Source organism: Harmonia axyridis, chromosome 1 (assembly GCF_914767665.1).
Source record: "Harmonia axyridis chromosome 1, icHarAxyr1.1, whole genome shotgun sequence".
In the NCBI taxonomy this organism is placed as follows: domain Eukaryota; kingdom Metazoa; phylum Arthropoda; class Insecta; order Coleoptera; family Coccinellidae; genus Harmonia; species Harmonia axyridis.
The window spans coordinates 51,610,563-51,631,326 of record NC_059501.1 but is presented as its reverse complement, the minus strand read 5'-3'; the positions used below and the strand labels follow the sequence as shown (position 1 = coordinate 51,631,326).

At 33.2% G+C, this 20,764-nt stretch overlaps 1 protein-coding gene across 2 annotated transcripts; it reads right to left on the bottom strand.

Annotated features, from left to right (window-relative positions):
* Positions 1 to 614: 614 nt before the first annotated feature.
* On the bottom strand, positions 615 to 20,673 carry LOC123671913 (threonine--tRNA ligase 1, cytoplasmic). 2 transcript variants are annotated; one of them, XM_045605840.1, is made up of 11 exons: positions 20,464 to 20,673; positions 20,024 to 20,265; positions 5,105 to 5,354; positions 3,723 to 3,980; positions 3,526 to 3,672; positions 2,796 to 2,990; positions 2,636 to 2,706; positions 2,278 to 2,578; positions 2,039 to 2,217; positions 980 to 1,269; positions 615 to 848 (listed from the first exon to the last, which is right to left on the bottom strand). In XM_045605840.1, exons 1-11 carry the CDS (start codon positions 20,530 to 20,532, stop codon positions 697 to 699), a joined length of 2,154 nt encoding a protein of 717 aa, XP_045461796.1. In that variant the 5' UTR covers positions 20,533 to 20,673; the 3' UTR covers positions 615 to 696. The 2 variants fall into 2 exon arrangements, with proteins under 2 accessions (XP_045461796.1, XP_045461875.1); XM_045605919.1 differs by having other exon boundaries at positions 20,355 to 20,649.
* Positions 20,674 to 20,764: the final 91 nt, after the last annotated feature.

The window sequence follows — 20,764 nt, the reverse complement described above, 5'->3', positions numbered from 1 at the left end:
ATTTACCATAAATATGTACAGCAACAAAAATAATGAATTTATTCCATTTGGTTTTTACATACTGTATACTCTCACTAACTCCTCACTATTTCTCTCAGGAATTTCAGGTATTAAACTGTGGTTGAGATGATATTTATAATAATAATAATAGTTTTTTTTTGGGATAGTTCTTATTGAAATCATTCCCCAATGTCATTTAATCTGAAACTTGAGGTGTTTTATTTTGAAATAGGAACAATCCCAGTACAATTTATTGTGTTCGCTCTCTAGGATGGTTTCCCGTGTGTACTTGTAGTATGATTCTTTTTCAGAATGTAATGTCCTAATATGACTTGGCGATGTCACAAGGTATTTCAATGTAAATATGGGGTTTGAAGGATATATACATATACATTATTATTAATATTGCAATCTTTATCTTTATTGAAAGTATGGTTTCTCAATAGTTACGTTACATTGAGAAACTGCCTCTGCTCTTCACCTTCAATTTTCAATGGGATTTTTCCACTGAATCTTACAGAAATATCAGGCTGGACATTAAATTTATGTAGGCGACCCTGCATATTTCAAATATATCTACTTCTATGGGATTCAATTCAAAACAGAATAAATAGAAAGCAATAATTTAATTACCATATGTTGATTATTAATCTTCCAGTATTAAGAATACATAATAATTAATGTCTATCATATGTTTTAAAATTCTGAATCTGAGGTATTCAGCTCAGGATGATCCACTAATCTTTTCAATTTTTCGATAATTTCAGGAATTGAAGCTTCTCCATGTACTGCATTTGATCTTGTTCTAACATTTGCTGTGCCATTAGATTTTTCCTTTTCCCCAACAACTACAAAGAAAATGTCACAGTAATGAAGGTGCCTTCTGATCTAATGATAAGAATATATTTTCAATTTGAAATTACAATGACAAAAATGAATTATAAAAAAATATTCTTTATGATTATTACCCAAAACTTACCCAAAATATAGTTGAATTGTGCAAGTTGAGCATTTCTAATTTTTTTATTGAGGGTATCACCAGCATCAGTATCAACTTCAACCATGAACCCAGCTTCATGTAATTGATCTTTGACCTGTCTAGCATAATCATCAAAGTTTTGCCCTACTGGTATAACCATAACTTGTCGAGGAGAAATCCAGAAAGGCCATTTTCCTGCATAAGATTCTGTAAGAATTGCAATCATCCTCTCTACAGATCCAAGAATGGCTCTATGAATTATAACTGGTCGTTTAGCTTCTCCTGATTCACTGTAGAAAGAAAATATATAATATAAGTGCTTTAGAAAAACATGATAAAAGAGTCACTATATTTTTGTTCCAACTATAGTAACAAGTATTGATGTATATTGATGACATAAGTGTAAAACATAGTAAACCAGCAAATTTTCTTTGCTTTGTTGTGGCCACAAATCAATGGGTCATGTTCTATGAAAATATGCCTTTGTCATAAATTTATCTCTTCGCTGCAAAAATATCCTATAAGCAGAATAATTTGATAAGTAAAATGTCGCAATAAATGAAATGGGAAATAGTATATTGAAATACTGTGTTTTACAATTGTTTTGAAATTGTCTGAGATTGGTACGTCTAGTTTGTGATGCTCAGAGCGTTCTTTGCATGATCCCATTATTTAGTTCTTGATACGAATTAATTTCCAGCCAGCTACTCAAAACTTAAAATGGAGTTTATAGAAAAATTATATTTATGCTTCATCACATACACAAGGCACTATACATACTAACTAAACGTTTAATTCTAATTTAATTCTGAAATTTTGAAGGACACTTCAAAGCTTTCTTCAACCTCAAAATTGGTTGGGTATGGTACACATTTCATTTGTAAAGGAGATTTCCACAGAAAAGAAGGCATTACTTCCAATTATGGAACTGATTTAAAACCACATTTCAGCATCCACCTTGGGAATCCAAATAATGGTTTCGAAATAAAGGTGCTCGAAACAACCTATTGGCGACACGATGTTTTGCACTTAATCCATCGATATGGATTTATGGTTTACCTGACATATGAAAGATTGAATCGAATTGGTAACTGAAAATCTAATTGAATTGTTGCACACTGGTGTTGTCTCTTCAGAGCATCGGTGACAGTTATGTCAATTTTAGGACCATAAAATGCTCCATCACCGGGATTGATTGTCCATGGAGCATTGAATCCATCCAAACTATCTGCTAATGCCTGAAAGATTAAATATCAAGATAAGGTTCCAAGCAATTTTTCAGCATATTCAAAATTTACTTTTTCTGCCTGATTCCACATCTCAACTTCTCCCAAATATTTCTCTGGTCTAGTGGAAAGCACCAAATTGAAAGTGAAACCAAATATTGAATAAACATGCTTCAAGAAGTCCAGAGCATTTTTTATCTCATTTTCAATTTGCTCAGGGGTGCAAAATATGTGGGCATCATCTTGCTGGAATCTTCGAACTCTGGTAAGACCTGTTAGAGCACCAGAAATTTCATTACGATGGAGAACACCAAAGTCCGCAAGTCGAAGCGGCAATTCTCTCCATGAGCGAGTACGATTGTCAAATATCAAACTGAAATTATAACAGCATGAAAATGTAGTAAGATATAATGATAAAGACAAATATTACCAGTGAGATGGACAATTCATAGGTTTCAATGCAAAAGTATCTTTATCAACATCAAATTGAAACATGTTTTCCTGTAAAAAGTCAAATTAATGGTAAAAGAGAAAAACCATGATAACTTCATTCATAAATGTTTTGGAATACCTGAAAGAAATGTACTTACAGCATAATGAGCCCAATGGCCTGAAGTCTGCCACAATTTGGCATTGAAAATGTTGGGGGTTACAACTTCTTGAAAACCTCTCTTTCTATATTCTTTCTTGATGAAATTTATTAGAGTGTTGTAAATATGAGCACCTTTTGGTTGAAAGAAACATGAGCCTGGTGACAACTCGTGGAAAAAGAACAGTTCTTGTTCCTAAAAGAAAATATTATGCATAAAAATGAAAACCACATATTTAAAAAAAAAATATTCATATTAAATTTCAGAAATCATTGAAATAAAAATATATGATATAAAATATTTATTTTTTCAGTTTTAAAGTTTTCAATGCGTTAATCGATGTTGACATGGATGTATCGGTAGAACTTGATCGTGAACCCCAAAACCGAGTTCCGTACAGAATCATGACCATAGCACATAATCAAGAAGAAAATTTCGGTAAAAACTTAACCGATCGGGTCGATATTACTCAAAAGCAGATACAAAAAAACGTTTTGTATATCTTCGTTTGAACGCTTATCTCCAAAACTGCTGGACATATTTTGTCAAGGTTTGCACAAGTGAATTAAGCTTAAATTGCAGCAACATTTAAATTTTGTTTCATCTATACCGAACGAAAATGGAAAAAAGTCATCGTCATTATTTGAAAAAATATTCAAGGAGAACGAAGTGGCGGGTCCAAATTGGCATGAAATCATGAACTAAAAATCGATCATTGATCAATTCTCACCCTTCCAAGTTTCCTATGGTCTCGTTTTGCAGCTTCTTCCATGAGTTTTTCCCATTCTTTCAGCAGTTTTGGGTCTGGAAAGCTTATTCCATAAACCCTTTGGAGAGTTTCAGCATCTGATTTACCTTCCCAATAAGTAGATGAATTCTGAAAAAACAATTTTCAACCGAAACTTCAAGAACGCATTTCATTTTTACCTTCACAACTTTTAAAGCCTTAATTTTGCCAGTATGCCTGACATGTGGTCCTCTACAAAGATCAATAAGTGGACCGCATCTGTAAACAGTGGTAGTCGGAGTGTCCACTTTTTCATTGAGAATTCTAACTTTGAATTGGTTGTATTTGAACATCTCCAGAAGATCCTCCTTAGTCATTTCTAATCTCTCAAATGGTTGTTTGTCCTTAACAATATTCTTCATTAATCCTTCAACTGCTGGAAACTCTCCTGCAGTTACCTGAATGAAAAAGGTAATTATTTACTTTATCCCATACTGCTCTGAACGAGTTGAAATTTTCCAAACTTACTAATTTTTTGAGGTAGATTACGAATCCAAAGTCAATAAACTCTGATCGCCTGTGTTGAAAAAAGACAATCAGAGTTTGTTGACTAGGTTGGTGAGTGCTTCCCCAAATTTTTCAGAAAAAAAAATTTTGATAAAAATACAGAATTTTATTATTAGGTAAAGAGATATTAAAAATTCATTTCAATTCTTTTTGTCATTTTATTCATCATAAATATAGTTCATTCAGAAATTATTGACTTCTCAGGCAAATTTTATTTTACATCATTCAAACAAACGATAATCCTCAGTACAGTCCGTTAGGAAATTATTTTGTTATTAAAATATTGAAGATGATTCAGATGAGGCTAGACAAGTGATTGAATCCAATAATGAAATATTACAAGACATTGAGCAATCGAGTAGAGTGGATAAAAATATCTGTTTATCAAGTGGAATACCTGGCCCAGAAAAATTGTCCGAAAAGATGTTAGAAACCAAAAAGGGGAGATGTTGTAACTAGTAATCTGTGGTTATATTATTAGTAGAAATGTCAATTTAGATGGAATAAAGTATTTGTATTTCTTGCATACTTATTATCATAACACAGTCATTTTTCAAAAACTCCCTCTAACTCGAGAACGAATCAAGATATCTATGATCTGCTTTCTGATATCTCATTATTTCGAAAAAATTTTTTCTCGTCTTATAGTTCTCAGGATGCTTTCAGTGATCATCGAATTTGGGTCACCCTGTATTGGATCTGTCGCCAATAATATGTCATTTTATTTTGGTTCACTAATTGATCAGTGTATTCCGCAAATGATTTTCTGAATCTGTATATCACTAAAATTATACTGAAAATATTTTTTTAATCGCAAAATTCTAGTCCTAAAACTTTCTGAGATATGAATTCTCCAAAATTTTATTTATATTTCAAACAAGCGTCATCAATGATTCTTATATTATTGATATATTATACATATGAGATTTTCATGTAAATCATATTTTCATGAAAAAAAATAAACCATAAAGAAATTTGTTGAATGTTTGTTATTGTCCGAAAATCGAGTACTCACACTTTTGTTATCCAAGTACATATCATAGTAAAATCCATTATCTATTGGTGGTCCATAACAAAGGCAACCACCATATAAACGTTCTAGAGCTTCTCCCAAAATATGAGCAGAGGAATGCCAAAACACTGCTTGCGCTTCAGGATTATCAAATTTGAGAAGTTCTAATTTTGAATCCACTTCTAGAGGTCTATCCAAATCCCAAAGGACTCCATTGACTTTTGAAATTACAGCATTATCTGCCAAACCTTGGCTGAAAATAAAAATTATTCATTAATTATCGGTCAATCAAATGAAGAAATTCAAAAATATAATAATAAAACATCAAATATTTCATGTCACAAAATATTTCATGTAAAATGCATGTGAAACTATCATTTTGAAGTGGTATCCCTTACAAACTATGTAGTTCGCAAGGGTTAGGGAAAGTTGATGATGAAAAGTTGCTTTACAAGGGTTAAAACCATTATCTTCTTATTTATCTTTGGCTTAATTTGTTCAGTAGGTCAGAAGATTCAGAAATCTGAATCATGCTGAAATCGATTTATGTCGACGACCTTGAGGGAAAGGTAAAGTAGAATCGTGATGATCACCACTAATGAATGAGTTCCCTTCCAACATTAACTTTCCCTAACCCCTGCGAACTACATAGTTTGTAAGCGATACTACTAACATTTGATTCTGGGAGAAGCGATTCCTCGATATGCGGTTGGAACTTTCAACTTCCTCGGTAGGTCGGTTGGTAGAGCTGGACTAGTGATTCGGTGATTGCGAGTTCGAGACGCGCTCGAGGAGGTTTTTTTTCCGGAATTTAAAATTGTCTGCATGCCATTATATTATTTCTTTTTATTCAAGTTAAGAAGTCATTATATTTTTATTTTTGATTTCAGAATAAACGTTTTTTCAGCCTTTGACAAGACTTTTTGTATAATATTTTCGAATATTTGTTCGGAAAGTTATACCATGCATATATTTATTCTTCGATAAAAAAATTTATCTAATTTTTTTCCATTCAAAAATAAATAAGAACTTTCCGCAATGACGAACTATTTGAAATTGATAAGAGTAAAAACCTTATATAAATCGATGGTCTCGTGAAATAAAGCGTACTAATTTTTGAACTGATCGCTGAAACGGTATAGATCCCACTTGCATAACCCATATAAAACACATGGAAAGAAAGCCGGGTGAAAATATGCGAAAACATGCGGAAGTGAAAAACAACTATAAATTATGATTGTACTAATAATGCGTATGCCATATATGAATAAATGGTATCAATCGGGAGCTAATGCCAAGATAAGAGCGGGTAGAGCTCTGCGCCAAATAGAAGAATTCGATATACACCGTGTCCGTAAAGTATGGAACAAATTCATTTTTAGCTAAACAGACCATTTTAAGAAATAATCCTGAAACACGTCGATTTTTTATTTTAATTTACCGTATTTTAAAATAATAATCTAATATACAGGGCGAATTACTTTCAAGTAATGACGTCACCGTCATTTTTTTTTTCAAATTGAACATTTTGTCTCAATTTTCCGATTACTCTAGCTGAGCTGATTCCAAAAATGTATCACATGTTGATTCCAATTGGTATAGGGTGAACAAAAATACAATAGTTTTGTGTGTGCTCCTAAAGCAACGCGTAACATTCTTTATTAGTTAAATTAACAATATTATAAAAAAAAAAGGGGCCCCAGATTTGTCTTCCTCGGGGCCCCAGTTGTCCTAATCCGCCAATGCTTGTCATCATTTATCTGAGATATTTTTTGACGTAGGCCACTCTTTTCGGAAAATTTCATGGACATAGTGGACTAAAGATCATATCTTGAAAACCGTTCGAGAGTATTGAATGATTTTTTAATCATTTCCCGAAAAGTTTTCAAGTCTTCCGCAAATTTACGGATCAGTCCACAGGTGGTCGGAAAGCACGGCAATTTTTGAAAAATGGCAATAAGTCCATTTGTACTACAGAAGAAATTGTCAGAAAAGTGAAACTGCTCAAGAATGCGAAATCACCAGGTACGGTAGGAGTATACAGTCCCCATCGCCATTTTTTCCATGAGAATCCCATTAACTCATGAACCGTTGAGTTTTTACCCAAGGTATGGCATATTGCTGAAATTGTCATCAGAAAAGTAATCTAACGATGCAATAATATACTGGGCGTGCCATTTGAAATAAGGAAATAGTAGTCTGTTTCCGGTATAACCGAATGTTATAGAGATCTGAAAATATTTTAGGGAGAAAGATCATTGTTCAAACCCCAACATGCAAATTTTCAGCACAAAATTATGATTAGTTTTCCATAAACGTCTAATAGGCCATCGCGGTGAATCATCCTGTATAATGAATTCGTCAAGTATGGCAGGACAAAATTATTCCAGTTGATAGCACAACTACTCACAATGTGTATAAATGGTTATCATGTTCCGGAAGAATGGAAAACAGCTTTTATAACATCTTTATATAAAAAAGGAGACCGAAATAATTGTGACAACTACTACAGGGTATCGTTAGTTACTGCACGTTTAGTAGGCTTTATGGACACATAATGAAGGACAGATTAGACGAAGAATATCAAAGTTGTGAAGCCGCAGAGCAAAGTGGCTTCAGAGCAGAGCGCTCGGGTACAGATAACACCTTTACAATCAAATGATCAAGTGAAGAACAAGAGAAAAGTTCAAAGAAACGCATCTTTTATTTGTCAACCCAGCCAAAGAATATGACATTGTTCCTATCAGAAAACTATTGGAAGCTATGAGACCGTTCGTATCATGGAAAATTTGATTTCATCTGTCCGATCCGATATTTTTCCTAATAGTCAAATTTTTAGTAAGCAGAATATTTATTATTTTCATTTACTGCGTTCGGCAAATCCACACCGATGCGGTTTAAGGTGCGAACGGTTGATAGATCACGTGACCCGTGTGCAAGAGGTGCGTGCGTGTTTTGCCGAACGATGACGGCCGGAGCTCACGGAGCTGATATCGAAGAATTTTTTTTTCAGGAAGAACACTGAGGAACTGAAAAATAGCGATTCGAACGACTCATAACCATTAAAATGATTTAAAAATATAAATATTTGTAGAATATCGCACAAACACAAAGCAGAATGCAAGAACTATGTCAATATTTTCAGTTACTCTGATTGACCACGGTGCAAGAGGTGCGTACGTGTTTTGTCGAACGATGACGAAGCTAACGGACCTGATATCGAAGAATTTTTGAATGTGCTTTGTGAAAAGAAAAAAAAACAATTTCGTCGATTGAAATTATTGGAGACCGTCAAACTAGATCTAATTTGTCTCCTCGTGACACCTATCAGGATGTATTCTACATAATGTGTTCATCTTGATTCTTGAAAGAGTTGAAAGGAGATAATCCTGAGGATATTGTTGATGAACCTAGCAACAATTTCACAATACATCACGGAGTGCTTGGACGAGGGTGGTCAAGTTGATGTTATCTACACTGACCTATCTAGAGCGTTTGATACTGTTGACCACAATATTCTGCTGAGGAAATTAACATCACTGGGTTTCAGTCCAGCATATGTGAGGCTTCTACAATCGTATCTCAGGAGAAGAATGAATTATGTTATTTACAATGGCTTCAAATCGTTTGAGTATGCTCTTTCATGTGGCGTTCCCCAGGGATCAAATTTGGAGCCATTGTTGTTTGTTATATACATCAATGATCTTCTCACCTCACTTAGATGTCCAGCATTGGCTTTGGCAGACGACTTTAAGCTTTTACTTGAGAATCCGTGATGTGACTGATTTGCTGTTTCTCCAGTCGTGCTTGGAATATGTTCATGGTTGGTGCTTATGTAACAGGCTTGTTTTAAATATGGACAAATGTTTCAAGGTCACATACACTAGAAAGTCAACTCCTCTATCGTATGGCTATCATATTGCTGAGAGATTTCTCATCAATAAAGATGAAATATGTGACCTCGGAGTTTTATATGACTCCTCATTCAGCTTTATCCCGCATATAGATCAGTTTTTAGATGCAGCAGTGAGTTCGGGGATTGGTCGATATTGAGGAATCTCTATTTCGCGCTGGTTGTCAGTAAGTTGGAGTATGCTCACTTGGTGTGGTTCCCTATTTATGACTGTCATCTGTCGCGATTGGAGCGTATTCATAAGATATTTTTCAAATACGTGTTTTTCAAGAGAACAGGGCGGTATCCTGAGCGTGGTGCAGACCTTTCTGATGTTATGGAGGAGTTGAGGATATCCTCGTTACTTGATAGACATCAAGAACAATTTGCCAGGTTTGCCCGTGGATTGTTAGCCAACAGGATAGATTCACCATATCTTCTGTCCAAGATGTCTTTCAATGTACCGAGACTAGCAGCGAGGTCGACACCAGTTTTCTATTTGCCTACGGCTCGGACTAATATTTCTGAACGATCTCCAGTTAACCGTATTTGTAAAAGTGCTGATAAACTAAGAATTAATGTTTTTGGTTGAGTTTCGGGAAGTGAATTTTCAGTGGCTGATGCAACATGTTGATGTGTTGAATTATTTTTGTGTATTGTGCACTGTATTGTATATTATTTTTACCCTGTAATTGGGATATTCCTGTTGGGTAATAAAGAAATGTTATTATTATTATTATGAACCACTTATTGAAAAAGTTGGAAATTTTGTAGACATCAAAAATATGCATAATCAATCAGGGAACCAATTAGAAGAGAGTGAAAGGAATTTCATAATGCATTCTTTGAACATGGATGAAAGATTTCTTCGCTGAGATACAATTATGTGTTTAGTAAAATAAACCTTTATTTTTGATAATAATATTCGTTTTTAAATTGCCTTCAACATATACAAACATAAGAAAAAACTCTAAATATACAAAGAGATTTTGCATAATAAGCTTATAATTCATAATTATTGTTTTTCCAAAATTTTCAGATTCGTGCATGATGCTCAAAGACGACCAATGCATGTACCTATTTTCAAACCAATCCTTAATTTCTGATTTTTAGGTTCAAAGCTTAATACAATCTACCTTTCAAGAGAAATTTAATATAATCAAAAAATACATCAATTGTAATATTTGGAATGCCCGGTTTAGTCTCCTCTATAAAAATAAATTTGTTTCTTATTTAGAAGCCTCCAATTTTCATTTGTATTGTCCTGAATATAAAACTTATTTGTGTTCAATATAACCTCTCGAAATAAGAATTTGGGGTACCTCTTTTCTTAATTTTTATGTTAATATTTTTGTAATTTATTGTCGCACCCTTTTCTCCGCCTATCTAGACGGTGTGAAAGGTTGAGCACCGGTGTAACCGGTTACCATTTACGGAACGCGGAACAGTGCAGACTGTGCGAACGGTGTGATTTTCCGAACGCTTATGGGGCTTACGGTTGGAATAGTGCCAATTGCCATAGACCTAATTAGAGATGAGCGATATTTCACGAACTGTGATTTAATCACTGATATCAGACTGTCACAGGTAGTCACGGTTCCGAAAAACGAATACAGAGCGTGATGGGATCACTGTTTGAACATTTCACAGATATTGGCATATCAACGTCCGTGCAATCGTAAATTATGAAGCCAGCCTGCCAGCCTGATGTTTTTATTGCTTCGGAACCTTTGTCGGCACTTATTGATGCACTCTAGCAACATAAGTTCAGTGCGAACGATTGTTTTCGAAAGCCGGACAGATATAAACAGAACGTCGAAGCAGGCTGACTAATAAAAAAACTCAAATGATTCTCTTCCTCAATTGTAATATCGTCGGCTGAGAGTGTAAATCTGCTAAGTCCATTTTGAACAATTTCACAGGAGACCAAAAAAACCGTACAGTACAGTGTTATAATAATAATAATAAGACAGTTTATTCATGAAAATACATTCAATAAACTCTATTGAATGTATTTTCATGAATAAACTCTCTTATTATTATTATTATAACACTGTACTGTACGGTTTTTTTGGTCTCCTGTGAAATTGTTCAAAATGGACTTAGCAGATTTACACTCTTAGACGACGATATGTCGTTGGTGGAGAATGAATAGGAATAATTGTATTTTTCTCTCGAAAAATTCATCAAATATAGTTGGGAAATTCGATTATTTAGGGACTGTTTTAACTACCCATTTCTGAGTTTTTTGTTGTGAAATTTTTAATTTTTCTCTCATTTTTTGTTACAGTATTAGCCTCTTAACTATTTCGATATATACAATTATAAAATGAGTGTATTTTGTTTGGAGGTTGATTACTCATCATTATTATTAAATAAATAAACGTCCGAATATATGCATATGGCTAATTATTTATTATTCGATGTCCTAAAAATCATACCTTTTCATTTAGAGATTTCACAATTCTTTGATTAGCTCAGAAATTAATAGAAAATATCAGATATATTTAGGAAATTTAATTATTCAATAACTGGTTTTACTATATTTTGTACATTTCTGATTGTTACTTTTTCTGTTTTTCTCTTATTTTATTTGATGCAGTATCAGCCATTCAATATTATCAATATATATTCACATGTGAATTATTGTATTTGTAGGTATTATTTATTTTTCGATGTCCAAAATTATTCATATCCATATTCCACAAATCTGTTACCTCTGAAGAATTAACAGAAAGACAAAAGAGCTGAGGTTTGGGTGATTCATACAAATAATAATAGCAAGCACGGTCCGTGCTCAGCGTTGTGAAACGTGAACGTTCCTGTTCCTTGTGATATCAGTGAAATTAAAGCGTGATCACCGTTTAGGTATCGGATTTGGTTAGCGAACGTTCCGTACAGCACTGGTAGTGGGGTGACCCCACTCCCAGTGCTGCGGAACGGGGAACGGACTCAAACCGAATACGATACCTAAACGGTGATCACCGTCACACTTTAATTTCACTGATATCATAATAGTCTAAGATCCCGATATAGAACGACCTTCACCGAGATGCTTATTTGATAAAACGTATTTTATATTTAATTTAACATGTCAATGAATATATCACATATGGGTTGCCTAACAAATTTTAGTCCAGAGTAGGTTTAATTAATAATTAAAAAAAAATTTTTTTTCGAACATTTCACCGGTTTGCTTATTAGATAAATTCTATACCAATCGAAAGTATGAAGCCCATAGAATGTGCAAACGTTAGGTTGCCTATTTTTTTTCGGTCACAACTCTCGGTTGCCAGGTATAAACAAGTCAATCAATACTAGCATTTTGCAACGGTCTGACTATTTAATCAAAATCAATATGATTAAAGATTATTTTATTATGAACACGGTGGTATAGGGTTGCCTGCGAAAAATCAGTCCAGAATCCCGGTTGTCGAATTTTAAAAAGTTAAATATTATTGCGAGTGAGGACACAGCATAGCAGCTGTTTGAAGTCCGTCCAGTGAAAGAAAGAGAGTGCGCATGCTATTTGTTCTTGGAAATGAAAAGGATAGCGATAGACTCGTATACAGTGTGACCAGATTTAGTAGAAATCTACTTTTTTAGTAGATTTTTCGCATTTTCATGGAGTTTTTAGTAGGAAGAAATCCTTTGGTAGATTTCAGTAGATTTTGGTAGTCTTAAAAATATAACGGAGGCGATTGGGAATATGGAAATTCGGATGTCTAGACTGTATCTATGAATCAATTCATTGTTCATTCTCATTGAGGTTCTACGTTCTACGTGTTTCTAGAAGAACGTACCTACTTAAACATAATAAAATCATAAAACTTCTGTCGGCTGAGAATAAATACGAAGAATGATGGAATATCCGAAGGGTGCCTCATTGAAAACAGGTGGTGTGTAAACTTCCGTTGAAAATATACCATTATCTCACATTTGGTATTCTATTCAGTGGAAAAAAATATGTCTAACTGGAATTTCATCGACAAATTTGGGTGGCTGCATATTTCAGATTTCGAATGCCAAATGCAAGAGAATATTTTCGGCTATTAACCGCATCAAAACAAAAAATAGAAACAGATTTCTAAATAAAAATATAGCATTATTATAACATGCTAAAGAAGGACTTAAAGAGATAGGTGATTGTTGTCGTTTTCAACCTACAAAAAATATGCTCGATTCGATGGATAGTGAAAATTTATGTATGGATGTTAAAGACGATGATTTGACTGCAGATTGATACTGATTTTTCAATAAGTTTTTTTATGTTCAACTGTAGTAATTCATTTCTTCATTTAATGTTATTTTTATCTGAAAGATTTTAGTTTTTATTTCTATTTATATCCTTTTGTTTATTTAAATATATAAATTTGTTTGTTTATATTTGCTATTTTGATCCTATTTGTTTCTGTTCGGTTTTTTTCTCCTTTTTTTTTGTCGTTCAAATTTTGAAATAAAATATTATTTTATTTTCGCATGAGATATCGCATTTTTATGAAAAATTATTCTGCCAAAGAAGACAGTGAGCACTTCTTAGAAAAAATAAAAGGCTTCGACTCCAACTCCATTCCACCATGCTGGATATCATTAATTCAAAAAATTTCACGAACTATTTTTGTAAATTCCATGTGGCTTAATGCAACGGATCCAATATGCGTGAAACTTCAGCCTGAGAACTGCGGTTGGTTCTTAGATGAATATTTTAAACCAGTAGGATTCATTGGGGATCATACACCTTTGAATATAGAAGACATTGTCGAAAGAACTGAAACGGAGAGTGATGATGACGAAGAAGATTCAGAAGTTGGAGATCATAGTTATATGTCCGATGACTCGGAACCTGAATAATTTCAAAAAAATTTTGTATTTATAATTTTTCATGAAGAACAGAAGTATTTTTTGATTGTTGTTTTTCATTTTGTCGTCTAATAATAAAGATGAAATTTGCAAGATTAGTATTATATATGTATTACTATAATCTTCTTTTTTAGTAAAGATTCTTTAGTGTCACATAAAAAATATACACACATAAATAATTAATTGACTATTCCTCTATTTCAAAAATTATCTACTCCAAAATGATGCACGCATACACGCTATCCTTTTCATTTAGTGTCACATAAAAAATATACACACATAAATAATTAATTGATTAAAAAAAAATTAAATAACTATTCATCTATTTTGATAATTATCTGCTCCAAAATAATGCACGCATATATCCTTTTCATTTCCAAGAACAAATAGCATGCGCACTCTCTTTCTTTCACTGGACGGACTTCAAACAGTTGCTATGCTGTGTCCTCACTCGCAGCAATATTTAACTTTTTAAAATTCGACAACCGGGATTCTGGACTGATTTTTCGCAGGCAACCCTATACCACCGTGTTCATAATAAAATAATCTTTAATCATATTGATTTTGATTAAATAGTCAGACCGTTGCAAAATGCTAGTATAAATTGACCTGTTTATACCTGGCAACCGAGAGTTGTGACCGGAAAAAAATAGGCAACCTAACGTTTGCACATTCTATGGGCTTCATACTTTCGATTGGTATAGAATTTATCTAATAAGCAAACCGGTGAAATGTTAGAAAAAAAAATTTTGTTTTATTATTAATTAAACCTACTCTGGACTAAAATTTGTTAGGCAACCCATATGTGATATATTCATTGACATGTTAAATTAAATATAAAATACGTTTTATCAAATAAGCATCTCGGTGAAGGTCGTTCTATATCGGGATCCTATACTATAAAGGAACAGGAACGTTTCACAACGTGATCTAGAAATCACGGTATCGCTCATCTCTAGACCTAATATCCATGGACGTCGCGTTAGAGAGAGAAGTCGGGAGAACGAATAAGATGGAACATCTTGTGGGCAGTCTGTCAACTCTCTTGATTTATTGCCTTAGAGAAAGAGAACAATATAACCTCTCTCCCAAAGGTAATTGAAATTTGAATATAACGAAAGTGATAGTGAATATTAGCTTACGAATTTTGCTTCCAAGTCAGTGGGCTTTTATTTTGGGAGAATCTAGTGAGAAGAAGAGACATTTTCAGTCAAAATTTGGTACTAGATTTATTTTATGAGAAGAAAAGACTTTCAGAATTTCAACTCGAAACACCTAAGTTGATAGAAATGACCATTATTACTTATTTCCACATTATAGCCAATAAGTTTTGTTGGTTCCTGAAAAAAGTTCCTTTTTTTTATTTCATTGCCATTGTTCAATTTAATCCTGTTCTATCTCCACAATCTCAGTAAGAAATATAGTCTGAAATTTCTCAATTTTCCTGATTCATGATCAAATTTCATCATATATATTTTATTTTATCATTGAATTAAGCTATTTGAAATGAAATATATAAAAAAGTATGTACATTTTATTTAATTGAATAACGTATAAACATCATGTCTAGATTTGTTTCCACAATGTCCGAAAGAAGTAGGGTCTAAAATTTCTCAATTTTCCTGATTCACATGGTAGAAGTTCATCCATATATGCCATATTTTATTCCATCATTGAATTAGGCAAATCGAAATGATAAATTAAAAAAGTATGTAAATTTCATTCGATTCAGTTCATAAAACGTATAAATAAACATCATGTCTTTATATCTTTCAATCAGATGATTTTGACATTTGACCACCTCGGAGTAATAAATCACCTATTTTATTGCTTTTAGATTCTTGACAGATTGCCCACAGTAGCATCTCTGTTCGAATCAGGAGAAATCATATATTCTTCTCTTTCTAATGCTTTCTCCTCTACGAGCTTCTGAAAAATCACGTGACACTCGGTCCATGGATATTAGGTCTATGAATAGTGCGAACGGTGTGGCATATACCGAATGCAGTAATTATAGGAATATGTTTGCTAAAATTCAAGGTTTGGCAACCATTGCAATCTGTCAACGGTTGAAGTTTGTTTTCTGAATTGATCATAGACATAGAATGACATATGGAATTAAGTGGAATATGCTCTACAAAAGTTAAGGGAGTTCTACAAATTTTGAAGAGTCTAAAAAGCCCTGAACTTCCTGAACTTTTGTGGGGCAGTACATGTCTATGGAATTGAGTGAAATATCATATCACTGATATGTTTGCATTTCCGCGCGCTTCATGTCAAATTTGATAGTTCATGTTGGGGACAAAATTTGCTTACTGAAAATGACATATGCTTCCTCTATCTATGTTTATTACTCTGAGTACCAGAGCAATATGAAGAAATTACAATTACGTGTTGTTAAAATGGAAGCAGTGGGTCAACGATTGAATACGAGTATATTGTCGATTTACGCACCTGAAGATAAGAAGCTTAAAGAAAATATACAAAATACAGTTCAGTCAATACCATATGACAAATAGATGGTAATCAATACTTGACGATTTCAATGCCCATATAGGAAATGAAATACTACCTGGAATCAAGCAAAAATTCAATGAAACCGTATTGAATAATAATTGGCAGCTTATGATCGATCTATGCACCTTCAATGAATTCCGAGTCAGCAACACATATTGTGACCACAAAGAGCAATATAAGTTCACATTCTGCAACTCCAGGGGTCACATATCTACAATTGATTACGTTAAAATTGTTAAAGAACTCTTCGGCTTCATTAGAAAATTTTTATCTGATCCAACTAAAAAATTTTGATAAACCCAAAGAACTAGAAATAATAAGAGATCAACTCAGACAAATTATCAGAATTAATATTAAGTACTCCTCAAGTACAATAACTATATCATTCATTTTATATTCCCACTCAGCAAAATTTTATAGATTGTGTAAATTTACAATTAACGAAAAATAGAAAGCTGGAAACTTCAATTCAATGTCAAAATTTTCATTTGATCATTTATTTGGTTGTTATAGTTTTATTGTTATTTACTGTAAACAGACTCATTTTCAGGATGATAATACTAACACGATGGTGTGATAATGATGGTAACTATTGCAGCAACTGTCACCATGTAAACTACTCTATAGTTACTATCACCATGAAAATGAGCCTTTATGTTTTGAGGATAGTTATTAATTTTAAGAATATTTTATTTGTTTTAAGAACATTTCTTACTATCACCATGAAAATGAGCCTTTCTTTTTGGTGGTTATTAATTTTGAGAATATTTTAAGAATTTTTATTTATTTCAAGAATTAGACACCTTCTTGTGGTTCCTGCTGTTCAATTAATTGAAAAGTAAGCTTTCAATTATTCAATTAAAATATTTATATGTGGGTATTGAATTTATTGATGAGTAAGGGATGTATTCCTTGGAAATAAACGTTTAATAACGTTGCTACGTTCAAAATACAACGTATCTTCCGCGCTAACCATTGAAGCATATGCCCATTGTAGGCTTACGCCCACCATCTTTTTGCGGCGTTGTCAAACTTAGTTCCTGGCAATCTCGGCTGTGTTTTTATATTAGGTAATCTTATGGTGGGTTTATGCACCATTCCTAAGAACTAAGACTAAACCTAAGAACTAAGAATTCAACGCTAATGGTGATTTATGCACCGTACCCCGTACCTAAGAACTAAGGACTAAGAACTAAGAACTAAACCTAAGAATTCAGTGGTGTTTATGCACTCTCTTGTTAGTTCTTAGTTAAGGCATGCGCACGTGCTCGAACTACTTTCTATTTGTTCTATACTTTGATATTTATTGTGAATAAAATATATAGAAGTGCACGTGCGCCACATAGAATTTCAATATTAACGAGTACCAGCTTCTATCATTTTATGTTCTTTATTCGTGTTTATCGATGAAAAGTATTAGGTGTGTTGGAAAAAATTAAATTTAATTTTTTCACAATAAATATCAATGTCAAACATCAAACTATAGAACAAATAGAAAGTAGTTCGAGTATGTGCGCATTCCTTAACTAAGAACTAACAAGAGAGTGCATAAACGCCACTGAATTCTTAGTTATTAGTTTAGTTATTAGTTCGTAGTTCTTAGTAATGATGTATAAACCCACCATTACTCAATCTACAAGTGGATTTGTGTTTATAGCATGCGCATGCTTCGATAATGACATTTCACGGTTTTTGTTGCCAGTTTGTGCACACAGTTTATTCTTATGGTGGATTTATGCACGGTACCTAAGAACTAAGAACTATCAACTAAGAACTAAACCTAAGAATTCAGTGGCGTTTATGCACTCTCTTGTTAGTTCTTAGTTGAGGCATGCGCACGTGCTCGAACTACTTTCTATTTGTTCTATACTTTGATGTTTGACATTTATATTTATTGTGAAAAAATTCAATTTAATTTCTTCAAATACACTTAATACTTTTCATCGATAAACACGAATAAAGAACATAAAATGATAGAAACTGGTACTCGTTAATATTGAAATTCTATGCGGTGCACGCGCACTTCTATATTTTACCTGAGCCCTTAGTTGTTAGTTAACAGTTGGCTAATGGCTTGCTAGTGTTAGTTCTTAGGAAACGTGCACAAACGCCCTCATTGATTTGTTAACGTTCAATTCTTAGTTTTTAGTGCTTAGGTTTAGTCTTAGTTCTTAGGACTGGTGCATAAATCCACCATTAATTAAACTCTAACTCTACTGCTTTTTGCAAATACATTACCATCCGTCCGACAGTATTTTCAAATTTCAACTGCTTGGTATATTGAAGGTTTCACAAATGTTTTTAAGTAGTTTTCTTTTCGCGCACCATTTTATGCCTTAAGGGAGTCGCAAAACAAAAATGTGGAGTCACTTCCTTTCCTCAAATTTCTTCGTCACTGGAGATTTACGCTGGATCCACAATTAGGGTTAAACTCAAAATGAGTTCGTATTATAAAGCTCATTTTGAAGGATAAGATAAAATAAAATTTGACCATATAAACCAAGATGATTATTATCGTAAGTAATTGCACAAGTGCATCAAAATTACCGATAATTTTGCATGACAGCGTGTTGTCATGAAAACTGCAGTTTTTCAAAGAAAACACGCTGGAATGCGAAATTATCCGGTCATTTTTATGCACGAGTGTAATTCGGGGGAATATTTCCCGAATAAACTGTTACATTACTTGTCGGACTGATGTAGAATGTAATTGCCATAGATTCGAACTGTGTAAGATGCATAGAAACTATGCATCTATGAACAGAACAATTATCGCAGTGCTGTTTCGCTTCCTACAATGCAATTATCGCTGTAATTTTCGATAATTGTTCTCCATATACATAGAGTTTTTGACAGGAGGGAAATATTCACGTTAATAATCACTACACCAAAATCCTTTGGTGTAGCTGTCGTATACAAATGCAATATATTAGCAAAGACTAGTAATCTGTGATATTAAGGTCAATCTGTTAGATTATAATAACCATTGTTCGCGGGAAATTGACTATCTGCCTTAAATCGATATATTCTTCAAACACCTGATGTACTTTCCGAACATAGCTACAAATTCAAGATACCGCTCGATGATCTTTCAAGGTCACTTGTAGAGTTGGCAAAATTACCTTATAATAGCCTAACCCTCAGAGTAATAAACATAGATAGAGGGAGCATATGTCATTTTCAGTTAGCGAATTTTGCCCCCAACATGAACCACAAATGATACAAAATTCTTAGAAACGCAAACGACAAGAACATGCCTGAAACAGAGAAAGTTATGAAACAAGGAGCAAAAAAACAATTCAGATATAAGAAAGTAAACATTCAATTTCTCATAAATGAGTATTTGGTGGACAAAAACGATATAGTAAAATTGTGGATTTGAAAATATATCACAATACGACAACGTAATCTAACCATGTTGGGGACATGTAAAAATTATATTTACTCCCTCTATTTTAAATACTCTATGGCCTTATACTGAAATGTAAGTGTAGTTTGTCACTGATTTATAATTATGGATTTTCCTCAGGCATCAATCAATGATGTTACCGATAATTGCAAAGGAGAAATTAAATAAATATGATCCATTTGTATCAATAAACAAATATCTTTATAACTGATACATATCATTATATAAATTTATATGACCCTACCTTATCCCTTTAGCTACATCATAAGCAGTTGTTTGCCAAGATATGCCATCAACTACTTTTCCATCAGGCAATGTAATTTTTATTGGGTTATGTGGTTTACTGAGCAACTCCTCATTATATTTTAATTTTAGTTGATCCCATAACTTTAATCTTGCATTAATATATTCTGGTAGAGGATTCAACTCTTTCAGAGTTATTTTGTCACCACCAGCACCCAATTTCTTTTCTTTTTTGAGTTTGGCCTACAAGAAGTTTACATTTATACTACTTGATAAACTATGAATGAAGCCGTTGCAGCATTTTTTATATTTCTAAATAAGGTGGTACAAACCAAAGTGGCATATGAATGACGAATAGTAAATAAAATAGACCTATTCGACTTAAAAATCTTATTCATAGTTCTTCTTTAATAATAAATAAAGATGAATAAAGAATCATGCCTTTTCGCCTTTCTCTTGCTTTCTTATTTCCAAGTTGTCCACAGATGTTGCTAACTCAGAATCACTCATTTTTCAAGAGAATATAAAATTATAGATAATACTGGTATCAATTCAGAAAATTAAGTTTTTCGAAGCATATGCTAATCAAATACTTTGAGGTTATTAATTCGATTTTGTTGACTGTCGTGTCTGTCAATCACTGATTAATATATGCTGCCAGTTGTCAGGAACATTGAGCAAGGACCTGCGTCAAGGTCTATTCCCGATTCAAGGGTAGGCAGCGCCCTCTTCAGCATGCTTT

Coding starts and splice junctions, on each gene's coding strand:
- LOC123671913 (XM_045605840.1), bottom strand. CDS start 20,532: ATGAGTGATTCTGAGTTAGCAACATCTGTGGACAACTTGGAAATAAGA. Junction 2,991..3,525: donor ACCATAGGAAACTTGGAAGG/GTGAGAATTGAT, acceptor ATTTTCTTTTAG/GAACAAGAACTGTTCTTTTT. Junction 849..979: donor ACAATTCAACTATATTTTGG/GTAAGTTTTGGG, acceptor TTTTCTTTGTAG/TTGTTGGGGAAAAGGAAAAA.